The 17,025-nt window shown below is 41.4% G+C and overlaps 1 protein-coding gene across 4 annotated transcripts in view; it reads right to left on the bottom strand.

The window, feature by feature from the left end:
• Positions 1 to 92: 92 nt before the first annotated feature.
• Positions 93 to 17,025, bottom strand: part of LOC115109171 (dipeptidyl peptidase 9) — a 29,309-nt gene continuing 12,376 nt past the window's right edge. For all 4 annotated transcript variants that reach the window (XM_029633813.2, XM_029633811.2, XM_029633812.2 and 1 more), the window contains 15 exons: positions 11,785 to 11,895; positions 10,850 to 10,978; positions 7,633 to 7,694; positions 7,351 to 7,451; positions 5,563 to 5,740; positions 5,077 to 5,236; positions 4,664 to 4,743; positions 4,316 to 4,468; positions 4,042 to 4,177; positions 2,993 to 3,138; positions 2,700 to 2,846; positions 2,202 to 2,354; positions 1,730 to 1,872; positions 1,269 to 1,380; positions 93 to 939 (listed from right to left, as the gene is read on the bottom strand). In XM_029633813.2, coding sequence (XP_029489673.1) covers positions 847 to 939; positions 1,269 to 1,380; positions 1,730 to 1,872; positions 2,202 to 2,354; positions 2,700 to 2,846; positions 2,993 to 3,138; positions 4,042 to 4,177; positions 4,316 to 4,468; positions 4,664 to 4,743; positions 5,077 to 5,236; positions 5,563 to 5,740; positions 7,351 to 7,451; positions 7,633 to 7,694; positions 10,850 to 10,978; positions 11,785 to 11,895 — 1,904 coding nt within the window. In that variant the 3' untranslated portion in view covers positions 93 to 846. The remainder of the gene's footprint in view (positions 940 to 1,268; positions 1,381 to 1,729; positions 1,873 to 2,201; positions 2,355 to 2,699; positions 2,847 to 2,992; positions 3,139 to 4,041; positions 4,178 to 4,315; positions 4,469 to 4,663; positions 4,744 to 5,076; positions 5,237 to 5,562; positions 5,741 to 7,350; positions 7,452 to 7,632; positions 7,695 to 10,849; positions 10,979 to 11,784; positions 11,896 to 17,025) is intronic.

The following is a 17,025-nucleotide window of genomic DNA, read 5'->3' as shown; positions in this document are numbered from 1 at the left end:
CTCAGCAAAGACTTGATCACTAGAGTGAAATGGCATTGGAGATAGTAGTCTTAATGACTTACTACATTTAGACACTCGTTATAAAAGAAGAATTCCTAAAAATACTTTATTTTATTTTAATACACACTTAAAATACCAGTTGCAGGTAGTGTGTGGTTTCCGTCCTCAGCGGCCACACCATTTGGCTCACCACACAACACTGTAATCCACCATGACTTACAACAGCACAGTCCAAAGTATGAACAAAAAAAATCATTTACATTTTAGTCATTTGCAGACGCTCTTATCCAGGGCGATCAAAAGTAGTCCATATATTTTCATACTGGTCGCCCTTGCTAACAGGGTGTGGCACAAATATTCCAAATAAAAACAGAAAATCACTCCATGATGCTAACGAGCTCTTTTTCTCAAAATGCTCATGTTTGCTCTATATTTTCTACTTCTCTCCTTCTTTGCAGTCATTGTCCAGTTAAAAACTGACAGGTGACAACCCTCTGCTCTCGGCGTGGGAAGGGGTTGGTAGCATGGGAGGGCTTCTCCAGGCTGTTATAAAAAATCTTGGTTTTTAAGAGTGGTGTGAGGGATCAGATGCAAATTGCAGATGACGGGGCACAGTGTGTTTATCACAGGTGGCACCTTAATTGGGGAGGACCAGCTCATAGTAATGGATGGAATGGAATAAATTGAATGGTTTAAAATACATCAGACATGTTTGATACCATTCCATTCCAGCTATTATGCCCAGTCCTCCACTCACCAGCCTCCTGTGGTATATGTGAAGGGGCATGGTAACATTGGGCAATGGGGGGGGGGGGTGCAGTGGTTCTGTTCATTCAACTACAGCCTTCAGAGGTACTGCTGGAGGAAGTGCAGCAGCATAATCTCATAGTGCTCTCCAGACTCTGGGCAGCGGATGCTGTGTCTCTCATTGGGGTAGATCTGAAGAGATGGAGACAAAGGAACAGATGGAGGAAAGAGAAAGCCCCGGAAAGGAAGCACCTGTCTTCCTCATTTACAAAATGTTTATTTTAATGTGCTCTGAAAAGAGGCCTTAAAAAATAAATGAGTCCCACACTTTTCTTCTTTGTAGCAAATGCGTTTGTTTGTTTTCAACAACGTGTCAGCTAAAGCCTGGGAAAAGGTTCCACTCCACATATTCAATTCTCATCATCGTGCGCCATTTTATACAATGAAGTTGAATGAACACGGTGTTGTCGGTCTGTGTAAGATGGGGCACATGTACACAACTAAACCCACTGCCCTCCTACCTGTAGCTGATACGGCTTCCCCGCACGGATCAGTTGAGACACCAGGAAGTTGGTGTGGAAAAAGTGCACATTCTCGTCAAGGAATCCATGTAATATAAGTAACCGGTTAGGCCTGGGTAGGAAAACAAAATATAAAAGATTATCCCTAGAAAAGTTTTTAAAACAAATTTTAATTTCCTCTCGCATCAGAACTTATCCTGGTCCCAGATCTGTTCGTTATGTATAGCCAACTCCTATGGTCATTGTCATAAGAGTTGCCTATACAGCACAAACAGCTGGGATCAGGCTAATTGAGACATACATTCCAAGCAAGTCTGTCCCATCAGGACCATATCAAAAACAAGTGATGAACAGTATTGCAGGACAGCTGCACTTTGGAGTCTCTTTACTGCTGCCTTTACGTACTGCCTGTGAAGCACCCTGAGGTTGACAGTAAACGGTAATGAATGGTGATGACTCACTCGCTGGGCAGCTTGTCTACGTGCAAGGCGACAGAACCGGCTTCGTATCCCTGCTGGTTGTTCTCAGGTAGGTCCATGTAGCGCTCCGTGTAACCGGTGTCATAGGCCATCCACACCGTCACAGGGGCACCCGCTATGGCCACCTGGACCATACAAGAACACCTCAAATCAACCAGGCTTTTAAATTAATGCTAAAATTACTTAATTTTAACTGATTGAGTGAACAGTAACCATATATACAGTATGGATTTTGGAGTGTTAAATTCAGTTTTAGAGTCAATATTTTGAGCTTGTTGATTTAAACCAGGGCTGGGCCACATTACTACCCCTTCATGGTTCAAAGCCATAGAACTACACAGCCTGCCGTCACAATTAATTTCTCACACAGAATGCATGCGAGGTGAAGTTGTGACATAGTCCAAAGAATAATCCCCTAAAGTTCTTCAGCGGCGACTTCGAACTTTCCTCTCACCTTGAAGACGTTGGGCCTGTGGACGAGGCCCATGAGGGAGAGGAAGCCTCCGTAAGACCAGCCGTGGATAGCCACGCGACTCAGGTCCACAAAAGTGTAGTTTTCAGCCACGTACTGCAGCCCCTCCACCTGGTCCTCGATCTCCACCTGGCCCTGAGAACCACAGACGGGGAAAGGAACGTCACAACTGGCATGAAGGCAAACAGGAGAACACTTTTTTAAACATAGTACATCCCCATTTCACTACCTGGGCTGGTCCAATAAGAATGCCCTTTTTGCTACATTGTGCCTAACTGAACACAACTCTGGTAATACAGATCGATCACAAACTGGCAATGCAAAAATATTTTTTAAAAATCAATACCTCAGTGTTTCCCTATATTAATTTAGCAGTGGCGCACTGCAAAAAAATGTAATGCTGCTGAACCTAGGTGAAAGACTGACACCTACAACACTGGTGTATGGTTAGTAGAGATGTGAAGTCGTGTTACTGTTTACCATTTTGTTTTTCAGAGCCCCCTCGAACTTGAGGCCTCTCTGACAGGAGCCTCTCCCGTCAATGACCACGACGGCGTAGCCTAGTGACGCTAGCGTATTCAGTCTCAGGTACTTCACTCCTTTGTATGTGTTATTTACTAACTGCACCTGGAGCACACAAACCCCCCCCTCAACATTAAAAACATGCGAGATAAAACCTTTAACATTAATATTTTTTATACAACTAGCCTTGAAATCCAAACTGTCACAAACAAGACTATATTACAGAATTCAAATATTTTTATTGAACAAACCTGGGGGCCTCCATACACAAAGACGATTGTAGGGTGCTTCCTGCCAGGTAACAAGTTGTGTGGTTTGTACAACATGCCGTAGAGGTGGAACCCTGAATTCCCTGGGAAAGTAAAGATCTCTGGTGGGATGTAATCTCCTGGGCGCCCTGAGAAATAACATTAACACCAATATGAAGTCAAATGCATATCACTATCAAGGTCAACTGTAGATACTATAGCTGTTCATTCCATTGGGGGAGTTATTATTGGGAAAGTGACTCATTCAACTATAAATAAGCAACATTGAATTTGCAGGGCCATTCTGTAGTCTCAACATGTGAGTTAAGTGTGATGCCGACAGCGTGCTTATGGTAACACAGTTCATTGATACATTCATGTTTTGTAGTCAGAGGTGAAAAGCCAACAGAAGATTTCAATGCATTGACCCTAGTGAGGGGGATACTTAGATATTACAATATTATTTTGGACGATATTATAAAATCAATACTTTCACACACAGAAAATGTTCAGACCCCTTGACCTTTCAAACTTGAACTTTCAAAGTGCTTGAAATTTTCCAGATTGACTGACCTTCACGTCTTAGAGTAATGAAAGACTGTCGTTTCTCTTTGATTATTTGAGCTGTTCTTGCCATAATATGGACTTGGGTCTATTACCAAATAGGGGAGTCTTCTGTTACCAACACTACTGGTTGGCTCAAACAAATAAACTTAACAAGCATTCCAGGTGACTACCTCAAAGCTGGTTGAGAGAAAGCCAAGTGTGCGCAAAGCTGTCAAGGCAAAGGTTGGCTACTTTGAAGAATCTCAAAATATATTTAGATTTGTTCAGCACTTTCATTTCCATAACTGATCAAACTAATTTTCTCATGCTCTCTCATCTCTCTGAGGCAGACATATAGTAAGCAATATGTTTGCAGCACTAAAATAATACATATAGAATCGTGAGAAGCGCAATACATATCGTATCGGCACCCAAGTATCGTTATAATATCGTACCGTGAGGTCCCTGGCAATTCCCGGCCCTAACTGACCCCCTTTCTTACTTACCTGTGGCCTCCATCATGCTAGCCCAGAACTCAGGCTCTTTGTGCAGTGGGTCACTCTCTGGGCCCATCAGCTTGTAGATGTGGACGCAGGGAGGTGTGCTGACATTACTGTAATGGCTGACAAACATGTCAAAATTCTACAGAAAGATAGAGCAGAAACATAAGAACAGGTGCGGTCAACTAAATCTTCAAAAAGCTAAAATGCCAAAACCTCCAAGCATAATTTCAAGGAAAAAATAAGATGACAGAGCTTGTCGCTAAGGTAATGTACCTACCTGGCTTACAGAGCAGCTGTGGGAGAAGCCTGGCTTGGTCAGCCTGACCATATCCCCCGGGGAGTCGTAGCTCACAGTGTATAGGTGATGCTCCAGGGGCGTGTCCCGCGTGCCCTGGAAGTACACCAGCTGTGTAGCCTCGTTCACCCAGATCTGAGTTGGTAGGGAGGGAGGACAATGACTGGGATGTTTTGCTTATGCACATCACCTTTCTACTGTGATAGCTGATGAGCAGTGACAAAGGGCTGTGGCACAAAAGAAATGGGGTGATTTCCATGCTCGCCACCTTAAAATGCTAAAACCCTTTAGGCAGTCATTTTAGATAAGAGGTGTGTGTCTAGGGCTTACCTTGGAGCCATGTCTGGCCAACACCTCCCACTCTCCACTGGTTAACGTCACCTCTTCCTTGATCGGGCACTTAAAGTCCTCTGAAAGGAACAACCAGTAGACTAAATGAGTTGACCACAGGTGGCTGGAGGCACCTTAACTGCAGAGGATGTGCTCATAGTAATGGCTGGAACGGAATAAAAGGAATGGTATCAAACAAACCAAACACGTGGTGTCCATGCATTTGATACCCATTCCATTCATTATCATCTGATACCCATTCCATTCATTATCATTAGCCGTCCTCCCCTCAGCAGCTTCCTATGGAGTTGACCTCCCAAAATATTATCAGAAATAGATTTGGGAAGGTGCACCTCTATTCACATCTTTACCATTAACCCATAAATCAGAGTATAAACAGTGTATTCTGCTACCCTCTGTCTGCATGTAGTCTCTGGTCCACTGATAGCAGCCCTGTTGTAACAGCGTGGTGACTTTGTACAAATGGCAGAAGCCAGTTTTGGACTCGTTCGCCCAGAGGAAGGTGATCTCATCATTGTTTGTTTGAATGAAAGGATAAAATATGTCATGGACCTGAAACAAAGAAAAGGCCTTGCCATAACATGAGTCCTAGAAGAAACAGCATTTTCTGGTTTCAAAAGGTTAAGACTAAATCTTTTCATTTCAAAATGTATAATTAGAAGAGAATTTTAACTTAACATTCATGTGACTACAAATTAACCAATAAAAACTACAGTACAAGTAACAGCAATATCAACCAAAGGCATGTAACTACAACTTTGTGCAAATCAGGGCACTGCAAGCAGTAAGGATGATTTCTATTACATATTGAGTTCCATGCTTAGATCTCAAGTCAAAATCTAGGCCTTAGAGCCGAAGCCAGAGTTATTTTAACTCACGTTGATCCAGATGTCGGTGATCTCCTCGTAGATGATGAAGGGGTGAACCCCCTCTGGCACAGCCTCCACACTCTCCTCCCGTTGGGCCTGGTCCTGGGTTACAGGGATGAACAGGGCCGGGGGCAGCAGGACCAACTGGAGCCTCTGTTGGCTCCTGTCCAGCAGTACCGCCCATGCACTGCACAGAAGAGCAGTGGGTTGTCAGGGTCAAATAATTAGCTGGCTAACGTTGCTAAATAGCCTCATGAATTCCATATTTCCTAGTTGACGTAGAGAAAGACAGCCTTGAAATTGAAAGGGTATATACACTATTTTAATTCAATGAAAAATAATTTGTTACAGTATACAGTGGGGCAAAAAAGTATTTAGTCAGCCACCAATTGTGCATGTTCTCCCAATTAAAAAGGTGAGAGAGGCCTGTAATTTTCATCATAGGTACACTTCAACTATGACAGACAAAATGAGAAAAAAAATCCAGGAAATCACATTGTAGGATTTTTAATGAATTTATTTGCAAATTATGGTGGAAAATAAGTATTTGGTCACCTACAAGCAAGCAAGATTTCTGGCTCTCAGACCTGTAACAACTTCTTTAAGAGGCTCCTCTGTCCTCCACTCGTTACGTGTATTAATGGCACCTGTTTGAACTTATTATCAGTATAAAAGACACCTGTCCACAACCTCAAACAGTCAGTTGACCCGCGGGGTCAAAATGGTCACAAGAACGGTGAGCAAAAATCCCAGAACCACACGGGGGTACCCAGTGAATGACCTGCAGAGAGCTGGGACTAAAGTAACAAAGCCTACCATCAGTAACACACTACGCCGCCAGGGACTCAAATCCTGCAGTGCCAGACGTGTCCCCCTGCTTAAGCCAGTACATGTCCAGGCCCGTCTGAAGTTTGCTAGAGAGCATTTGCATGATCCAGAAGAAGATTGGGAGAATGTCATATGATCAGATGAAACCAAAATATAACTTTTTGGTAAAAACTCAACTCGTCGTGTTTGGAGGACAAAGAATGCTGAGTTGCATCCAAAGAACACCATTCCTACTGTGAAGCATGGGGGTGGAAACATCATGCTTTGGGGCTGTTTTTCTGCAAAGGGACCAGGACGACTGATCCGTGTAAAGGAAAGAATGAATGGGGCCATGTATCGTGAGATTTTGAGTGAAAACCTCCTTCCATCAGCAAGGCCATTGAAGATGAAACGTGGCTGGGTCTTTCAACATGACAATGATCCCAAACACACCGCCCGGGCAACGAAGGAGTGGCTTCGTAAGAAGCATTTCAAGGACCTGGGGTGGCCTAGCCAGTCTCCAGATCTCAACCCCATAGAAAATCGTTGGAGGGAGTTGACACGTTTCTGTACAGCACTTTGAGATATCAGCTGATGTACGAAGGGCTATATAAATAGATTTGATTTGGATTTGAAAGTCCGTGTTGCCCAGCAACAGCCACAAAACATCACTGCTCTAGAGGAGATCTGCATGGAGAAATGGGCAAAAATACCAGCAACAGTGTGTGAAAACCTTGTGAAGACTTACAGAAAACATTTGACCTCTGTCATTGCCAACAAAGGGTATATAACAAAGTATTGAGATAAAAGTTTATTAAGGCTAAATAAAAAAATATCTGAGTTGAAACCACAAGGCTTGGTGAGGTTTTCATATTTACAAGGACTTTACTCAATGACAGGAACAAGTACACCTTTACATCACAGATATAATCCGCTCCATGGCACAGATAGCTTCGCTTAGTTGTGTTTGTTCCAGTCTTTTGAACTCACTATTTGCCGTCTTTTGTCCAGCCGGCGCGGGCGATGTACTCAACCCCAGGGAACAGGGTGGTAAAAGGCAGGACCAACTCCTTGTCCTGGGTGCTTACAATCTAATGATAACAAGGACTCATAAGAATAGGCAGAAAGGCATTGAATGACATACAGAAACATATGGAACACATAAAAGACCACAAAAAGGGAACAGAAGGCAACATATACAAGATGACATGCAGAATACGAAGACAGACCAATACAGTTCAAAACCATGAGAACTTTTTAAGCTGTTCTTACTCTGCCAAGGTGGTCGGTTCTGATTTCTACCAGTTTGAAAGTAATTTGAGGATTCTTACTCCCTGAAAAGAAAAATGGAGAAGAGGGCAATACAAGTTACCCGTCTTAGATATCACGTCTTGTCTGGCACTCCTGTCAAATAGCTCAAGTTACTCAAATGTACAGTACCAGAAACACCTACTCATTCAAGGGTTTTGATTTATTTTTACTCTTTTCTACATTCTAGAATAATAGTGAAGACATCAACACTATGAAATAACACATATGGAATCATGTAGTAACCAAAATAATTAATACAAATAAAAATATATTTGAGATTTTTCAAAGTAGCCACCCTTTGCCAAGAGTGTGCAAAGCTGTCAAGGCATTCTCTCAACCAGCTTCATGAGGTAGTCACCTGGAATGCATTTCTATTAACAGGTGTGCCTAGTTAAAAAGTTAATTTGTGGATTTTTTTCCCTTCTTAATGCGTTTGAGCCAATCAGTTGTGTTGTGACAAGGTAGGGGTGGTATACAGAAGATATCCCTATTTGGTAAAAGACCAAGTTCATATTACATCAAGAACATCTCAAATAAGCAAAGAGAAGCGACAGTCCATTACTTTAAGACATGAAGGTCAGTCAATACATAACATTTCAATAACTTTGAAAGTGTCAAGTGCAGTCGCAAAAACCATCCAGCGCTATGATGAAACTGGCTCTCATGAGGACCGACACAGGAATGGAAGACTCCAGAGTTACCAGCCACAGAAATTGCAGCCCAAATAAATGCTTCAGAGTTCAAGTAACAGACCCATCTCAACATCAACTGTTCAGAGGAGACTGTGTGAATCAGGCTTTCTTGGTTGAATTGCTGCAAAGAAACAACTGCTAAAAGGACACCAAAAAGAAGAGACTTTCTTGGGCCAAGAAAAACGAGTAATGGACATTAGACCGGTGGAAATCTGTCCTTTGCTCTGATGAGTCCAAATTTGAGAATTTAGGTCCAACCGTCTAGTCTTTGCGAGACGCAGAGTAGGTGAACGGATGATCTCTGCATGTGTGGTTCCCACCGTGAAGCATGGAGGTGGTGGTGTGATGGTACTTTGCAGGTGACAGGTCATGATTTATTTAGAATTCAAGGCACACTTAACCAACATGGCTACCACAGCATTCTGCAGTGATTTGGTTTGTTAAATGTGATACGCCATGTGTAATATCAATTTGTATAGTTTACTTAGCTACTTGAGTCATCTCTCTGCTCTTTCTCTCCGTGCCACTTTCCACAGACTTAGCCACACCCCCTTTCACTCAAGGAGCGCATTTGATGTTCCTCAACCACGACACACTTGCGCTCAGTCTGCATGGTCAATGCAGCACATACAACAATGCTGATGATGACAAGAATGCCGGTTTCACTTTGCAGCTTAATATAAATCCACTAGCATTCTATAATGACACTATTAGTTTGTGTTTCTTACATCAACAAACAGCTAGTTAGTCTTCACTTAGCAAGTTGCCCTGAATCTTGTGAGATATTAAATGTTAGCCGCTAATACTAATAGCTAGCTAGTGAGATGTACTGAGTAAGAGCAAATGTAGCTAGCTAATACGGCCTGATAATACCAGTGATGGTGTAGACCTAAATCAGCATGTTGTTTGTGCAACAGTATCTTCCAAATCAAAGAGGAATATGCAAAGCAGGAATATGTTAGCTACATGAAGTAGCTAAGAGAAAACATGCAATGTATTTAAAGCTTGTAGGATCCCCTAGGAAACACTTATAAACACTTTGGTTCCTACCCTGTCCCAATAACACCTCCCTGGCATTTTAATTTGCCGTCATCTCAAACACTATTCAAAGTGCACACCATTATAGTCTAACTATAGAATTAGAATAGACATTCTATTTCCATGATTCCAACAGTTTTGCTCTACTTCTTAAGTCAAATCGCAATTGGTAAAAAATAAGTCCTAGATTATTTGCCCATATCGTGCAGCCCTACAGTGTGGCAGTGCGAAATTGTCAATTGAGCAGTGGTGTAAAGTACTTAAGTAAAAATACTTTCAAGTACTACTTAAATCATTTTTTTTGGTATGTGTACTTTACTATTTTTGACAACTTGTACTTCACTACATTCCTAAAGAATATACTGTACTTTTTACTCCATACATTTTCCCTGACATCTAAAAGTACTCGTTACATTTTGAATGCTTAGCAAGACAGGACAATGGTCCAATTCACGCACTTGTCAAGAGAACATCCCTGGTCATCTACTGCCTCTGATCTGGAGGACTCACTAAACACAAATGCTTTGTTTGTAAATTATGTCTGAGTGTTGGTATGCCCCTGGCTATCTGTAAATATAAAAAAACAAGAAAATGGTGCCATCTGGTTTGCTTAATATAAGGAATTTTAAATGATTTTTACTTAAGTACATTATCAATTACATGTAGTTTTGATACTTAAGTATATTTCAAACCAAATACTTTTACTCAAGTAGTATTTTACTGGGTGACTCACTTTTACTTGTGTCATTTTCTATTAAGGTACCTTTACTTTTACTCAAGTATGACAAATGGGTACTTTTTCCACCACTGCAATTGAGTGCAGGAAATGCAGAAATGATAAAAGTGCTGAAATTTGTTTTGGTTGAAGTTTAATTGAACAGTATAAAACAATCAGAATGGAGAAAGACTCACTTAGAATGTATGTGCTGCCACCCTTGGATCATGTAGAACTTTTACTTTTCAAAAACAAAAAAATACCATGATATAATATTTTGGCCATATCGCCCAGCCCTAGCTTAGCATATATGGGAACTCCTTCAAGACTGTTGGAAAAGCATTCCATGTGAAGCTGGTTAAGAGAATACCAAGAGTGTGCAAGGCTGTCATCAAGGCAAAGGGTGGCTACTTTGAAGAATCTAAAATATATTTTGATTTGTTTCACACTTTTTAGCTTACTACATGATTCCATATGTTATTTCATAGTTAATGTCTTTGCTATTATTGTACAATGTAGGAAATAATACAAATCAAGAAAAACTATTGAAAGAGTAGGTGTTTGCAAACTCTTGACTGGTACTGTATATTGAAGTATAAAATCCAACTCTGCTTAGCCACAATAGTCACATGAAAATGTAGATAGTAGCCAATACAGTTCAATAAAAAGTTATGAATCAGTACTACTAATACTTAAAAGGCGATTTGGGGTGGGGATGAGGGTGAGAGCGGACCTGTGCGGGGGTATCTGTAAACATCAGCCTTGCGCTCCTCCAGGGCTGGGGAGGGAACGTGAATTAACTCCACCTCTGACTCATCCACCTCCTCATACAGTAACTGGAGGGTCTTCCCCCCATCTGGGTCTGAAAGAGAAACTTATTGAGTTGACCATTTTATTCAAAAGCAAGTATGTGCTAAAGTTTTTTTGGGTATCTGTATTTTACTATTTATATTTTTGCAACTTTTACTTCACTACATTCCTAGAGAAAATAATGTACTTCTTACTCCTTACATATTCCCTGACACCCAAAAGTACTCGTAATATTTTGAATGCTTAGCAAAACAGGAAAATGGTCTATTTCACACGCTTAAAAAGAGAACATCCCTGGTCATCACTACTGCTTCTGATCTGGCAGACTCACTAAACACATGCTTCATTTGTAAATTATGTCTGAGTTTTGGAATGTGCCCCTAGCTAATGTGCCCCTAGCTATTTGTTTAATACAAGACATTTGAAATGTTTTGTACTTTTGATACTTAAGTATGTTTTACCAATACCATTTATTTTTGATAGTTAACTATATTTAATAACAAATACTTTTAGACTTTTACTCAAGTAGTATTTTACTGGGTGACTAACCTTTACTTTAGTCATTTTCCATTAAGGCATCTTTACTTCTACCCATGTATGACAACTGGGTACTTTTTCCACCACTATGTGCTTTGTGTTTGAGTAGCCTAACCTGGTTTCATGTCTTCAACAATCCAGTAAGATTTAACTAAGCTTTTTTAAATGATTAAACTTACAGTAGTAATGAAAAACAAAATGCATTTTATTGATAAGATAAAGAGAAATCAGGAGTCCCTGTTCAGTCAAAAGCTACATCTCTGGTAGAGGGAAAGGAAACAAAAGGACAAGCATCACAAAAACCATCCAGAAAAGACTAACCTTCAGGAGCAGCTGGCGACCACCAGTAGCCCGTGAAGCGGTCAAACTCCTCCTGGATTACAAAGGTGGCAATGCCTGCAGACTTGGGGTCCTCCTTCACATTATTCATCCCTAAGAAAAGGTAGAGAAGGATGCACTGTCAGGAGAATGCTCTCTGCTTTCCATTTTACGTTAAAAGATGATGTCCTTTTATTAACAACCTTAATTTAAAAGATTAAAATAATAACAAAATTGGTCATCAACACTACAGGATACTATTTTAAAGAAAACTCTTGCTAGTATATTTGCACATCATATATATCGTAGCACGCACTCCAGCAGATATATCTCACTGGTCACCCCCAAAGCCAATTCCTCCTTTGGTCTTCTTTCCTTCCAGTTCTTTGCTGCCCATGACTGGAACGAATCGCAAAAAATCTCTGAAGCTGGAGACTCACATCTCCCTCACTAGCTTTAAGCAACAGCTGTCAGAGCAGCTTACAGATCACTGCAGCTGTACATAGCCCAACAGCCCATCTATCTACCTACCTCATCCCCATACTGGTATTTATTTATTTTGCTCCTTTGCACCCCAGTATCTCCACCTGCACATTCATCTTCTGCCAATCTACCATTCCAGTGTTTATTGCTATATTGTAATTACTTCACCATGGCCTATTTATTTCCTTAACTTACCTCATTTGCATTCACTGTATATAGACTTTTTGTTTTCTTTTGTTCTACTGTATTATTGACTGTATGTTTTGTTTATTCCATATGTAACTCTGTGTTGTTGTATGTGTCGAATTGCAACGCTTTATCTTGGCCAGGTCGCAGTTGCAAATGGGAACTTGTTCTCAACTAGCCTACCTAGTTAAATAAAGGTGAAATAAATGTTAAAATATATTTTGTTTTACCTTTATTTAACTAGGCAAGTTAGTTAAGAACAAATTCTTATTTTCAATGACGGCCTAGGAACAGTGGGTTAACTGCCTTGTTCAGGAACAGAACAACAGATTTTTACCTTGTCAGCTCGTGGTTTTGAACTTGCAACTTTTCAGTTACTAGTCTGGAGTGCCAGAGTGTGCGTTCGTAAATTCAGAGCGCTCCGCTCTGGGAGTGTTCAGAGCGCACACTTGGAGGCTCTGGCCGAGGAGTAGAGTTGATCCGAGCGTTCTGACCCCACAATGGCAGTCAAGCACCCAAGCTAACGTTGGCTAGCTACTTCCAGACACAAATGAGATAACACCTCACTCTGACCATTTTTCTGTTATCGTGCTATCCAGAGCGTTGGTGACTAACTGTGCTGCTGGCAACAATTTAAATACGTTTTTTGCCAACGTTTACCGACACCGGTCATTTTCAACGGGTGCTAAGCGTTCGTAAATTAATCCGTTATTCTGCGCTCTTGTGCACTCAGACGAGAGTGCTCTGAAATCGGAGTAAATAGCCAGAGCGAATTTACGAACGCGCCCCTAGTCAATCACCAAACATTTCTGTAAAGAAAACAGCGATGAAGCCTTGCGTTCCTATTTGTTTTATTTATTCGTTTCGCGCTGTTGATAGTATATATGCCTACTGTTGGCCAATCAGATAGCTCGGATCATCGTGCCAGCACAGTTTCCTCGAGCCAAAGACAAAAAATAAAAAATAAAAGTAAAGCAAAGTTGATACTGTGAGCAGGGCCGAATTAACGTAGTGGCTTACCGGGGCTGAAGCCGCTGGGCCCAAGAGGCAGCAAAACAAAATAAGTAAAACATGTAATATAGCGTATATATATATATATATTTTTTTTTACTGCAACCACCATGGGAGAGGAGAGGAGGTAGTGGGCCCACGTGGGTAACTGAGAGGCTCTGCCTTGAATGGGTAACTGAATTATTTAAAAAACATATACTGCAAAATAAATAAATGCAACTGGTCAATTGTGTGAGTCATGTGTCTTTCATATTCCAATCAGAAAGCTGTTCCCAAATATGGCATGACATGTACTCGGTTACAAAGATCTTGTTAGCTAGCCTGCCTACTGAAAATGATGGCCTGTGTGGGGCCCAGAATATAAAATACAGAAAAAAAGCAGCAGGACCAAGAACTTAAACCAGAAAATACCCAAACGGACTTTTTTTCTCTTCTGCACAATACAAAGGGCAACCAAACGCCTGCAATTAAGCATATGAGAGATCAACCCATGCTGCACATGCAGTTGAAGTCGGAAGTTACCATTCACCTTAGCGAAATACATTTAAACTCCGTTTTTTTACAATTCCTGACATTTTTTAATGCTAGTAAAAATTCCCTGTCTTAGGTCAGTTAGGATCACCACTTTATTTTAAGAATGTGAAATGTGAGAATAATAGTAGAGAGAATTATTTATTTCAGCTTTTATTTCTTTCATAACATTCCCAGTGGGTCAGAAGTTAACATACACAATTAATATTTGGTAGCATTGCCTTCAAATTGTTTAACTTGGGTCAAATGTTTTGGGTAGCCTTCCACAAGCTTCCCACAATAAATTGGAATTCTGTCCCACTCCTCCTGACAGAGCTGGTGTAACAGTCAGGTTTGTAGGCCTCCTTGCTCACACATGCTTTTTCAGTTCTGCCCACAAATGTTCTATAGGCTTGAGGTCAGGGCCTTGTGATGGCCACTCCAATACCTCAACTTTGTTGTCCTTAAGCCATTTTGCCACAACTTTGGAAGTATGCTTGGGGTCATTGTCCATTTGAAAGACCCATTTGCGACCAAGTTTTAACTTCCTGCCTGACTGATGTCTTGAGATTTTGCTTCAATATATATGCACATAATTTTTCTTCCTCATGACGCCATCTATTTTGTGAAGTGCACCAGTCCCTCCTGCAGCAAAGCACCCCCACAACATGATGCTGCCACCCCTGTGCTTCACGGTTGGGATTGTGTTGTTCGGCTTGCAAGCCTCCCCCTTTTCCTCCAAACATAACGATGGTCATTATGGCCAAACAGTTATATTTTTGTTTCATCAGACCAAAGAACATTTCTCAAAAAAGTACAATGTTTGTCCCCATGTGCAGTTGCAAACAGTAGTCTGGCTTTTTCACGGCGGTTTTGGAGCTGTGGCTTCTTCCTTGCTGAGCGGCCTTTAAGGTTATGTCGATATAGGACTCGTTTTACTGTAGATATAGATACTTTTGTACCCGTTTCCTCCAGCATCTTCACAAGGTCCTTTGCTGTTGTTCTAGGATTGATTTGTGATTTTCGCACCAAAGTACATTCATCTCCCGGAGAAAGAATACGTCTCCTTCCTGAGTGGTATGACGGCTGCGTGGTCCCATGGTGTTTATACCTGCGTACTATTGTTTGTACAGATGAACGTGGTACCTTCAGGCGTTTGGAAATTGCTCCCAAGGATGAACCAGACTTGTGCAGGTCTACAATTGTTTTTCCTGAGGTCTTGGCTGATTTCTTTTGATTTTCCCATGATGTCAAGTAAAGAGGCACTGAGTTTGAAGGTATGCCTTGAAATACATCTACAGGTACACCTCCAATTGACTCAAATAACATCAATTAGCCTATCAGAAGATTCTAAAGCCATGACATTTTCTGGAAATTTCCAAGCTGTTTAAAGGCACAGTCAACTCAGTGTATTTAAACTTCTGACCCACTGGAATTGTGATAATGATTTATGAGAGAAATAATCTCTGTAAACAATTGTTGCAAAAATGACTTGTCATGCACAAAGTAGATGTCCTAACCGACTTGCTAAAACTATCGTTTGTTAACGAGTTTTAATGACTTCAACCTAAGTGTATGTAAACTTTCGACTTCAACTGTACTCTGCATTTGGTTGGGGTAAATACTGTGAACTGCTGCCTTGAGACAGATTAGTGTTTAACGTTTGTGCAGTCAATATATTTTATTACTTTTACCCCTTTTTTGTGATATTCAAATTGGTAGTTACAGTCTTGTCCCATCGCCGCAACTACCCTACGGACTCGGGTGAGGCGAAGGTCGAGAGCCATGTGTCCTCTGAAACACAACGCTGCCAAGCCGAACTGCTTCTTGAAACACTGCTCGCTTAACCCGGAAACCAGCCGCACCAATGTGTCGGAGGAAACACTGTCTTGCTGGTGACCGAAGTCAGCACGCCACAAAGAGTCGCTACAGCGCGATGGGACAAGGAAATCCCAGCCGGCCAAACCCTCCCCTAAGCCAGACGATGGCTGGGCCAATTGTGCGCCGCCTCATGGGTCTCCCAGTCACAGCCGGCTATGACACAGCCTGGGATCGAACCCTGGGCTGTAGTGACGCCTCAAGCCTAGACCGCTGCACCACTTGGGAGGCCCTGTGCAGTCAATATTTAACTTTTGCTCCAAATCTACCTGGCGTGGCAGACTGCGATATCAGGTTTAGAACCAAATGAAAACAGTCTAATTGAAACCCTAAAATCCTTTTCCGGTATGAGGTGGCCTGCCCATGCACAATCAACAAAAGCATTATGCCTCAATTATGCCAATGTTAGTCAGTCTCTTCTAGAATTATCTGAGGATGAAAATCTAACATGGCTCTACCACTACACCCAAATGGATAAACTTGAAATAACTTTCTCTTTAACTTGTGAAACACAATACTCCAACGTTTTCAGAATACAAGCACTACACTTAAGGTAGACCAACTGGACCTGTCTAAGGGTGTTCGTTTGGTGGCCTCCTTTAGAGATTGTGGCTGTGCTCCGGGATCAGTTTGATAGCTTTGAAGCAAAAGGAAAGGACATGTCGCCAAGCGTTCTAACGCTTTACAGACCTAACACAACTGAGAAGATGACAAAAACACGCTGATGAGTCGTAAGAGGCAGAGCCTGACTGTCGTTAATCAATGACAGTTTAGCAGAAATTTGCTGTTTGTGTTCACCGTTGTGATTGACGCACTTATTGATGAGTTGGATAGGAGGTATGAGTCATACAAAGAGCTAAACAACTGCTTTGGATTTAACAATATACCTTCACTTTCAACATAAGACCTACAACCTTCAAAGTAAATATCAATCTGACTTGCAACATGATTTTCCAGATGAAATTGTCCAGTTTAAAGAATGTATTAAAAGTAGGGGGGGAAATTGCTTCACATGTTCTAACAGAGCAATCTACAAGCAGTCTTTCACAATGTTGACATTGCCTTGCGAATATTCTTGACTTTACCCGTTACCTATGCATCAGACCAGTGGTGCTTTTCAAAGCTTGCTCGTCAAAAACAGACTAATCAACAATGGGACAGGAAAAGACAAACATT

The sequence above is a fragment of the Oncorhynchus nerka genome, linkage group LG25 (genome assembly GCF_034236695.1).
Source record: "Oncorhynchus nerka isolate Pitt River linkage group LG25, Oner_Uvic_2.0, whole genome shotgun sequence".
In the NCBI taxonomy this organism is placed as follows: Eukaryota; Metazoa; Chordata; class Actinopteri; order Salmoniformes; family Salmonidae; genus Oncorhynchus; species Oncorhynchus nerka.
The sequence above is the reverse complement of the archived record's forward strand: the minus strand, read 5'-3'. Positions and strand labels throughout refer to the sequence as shown.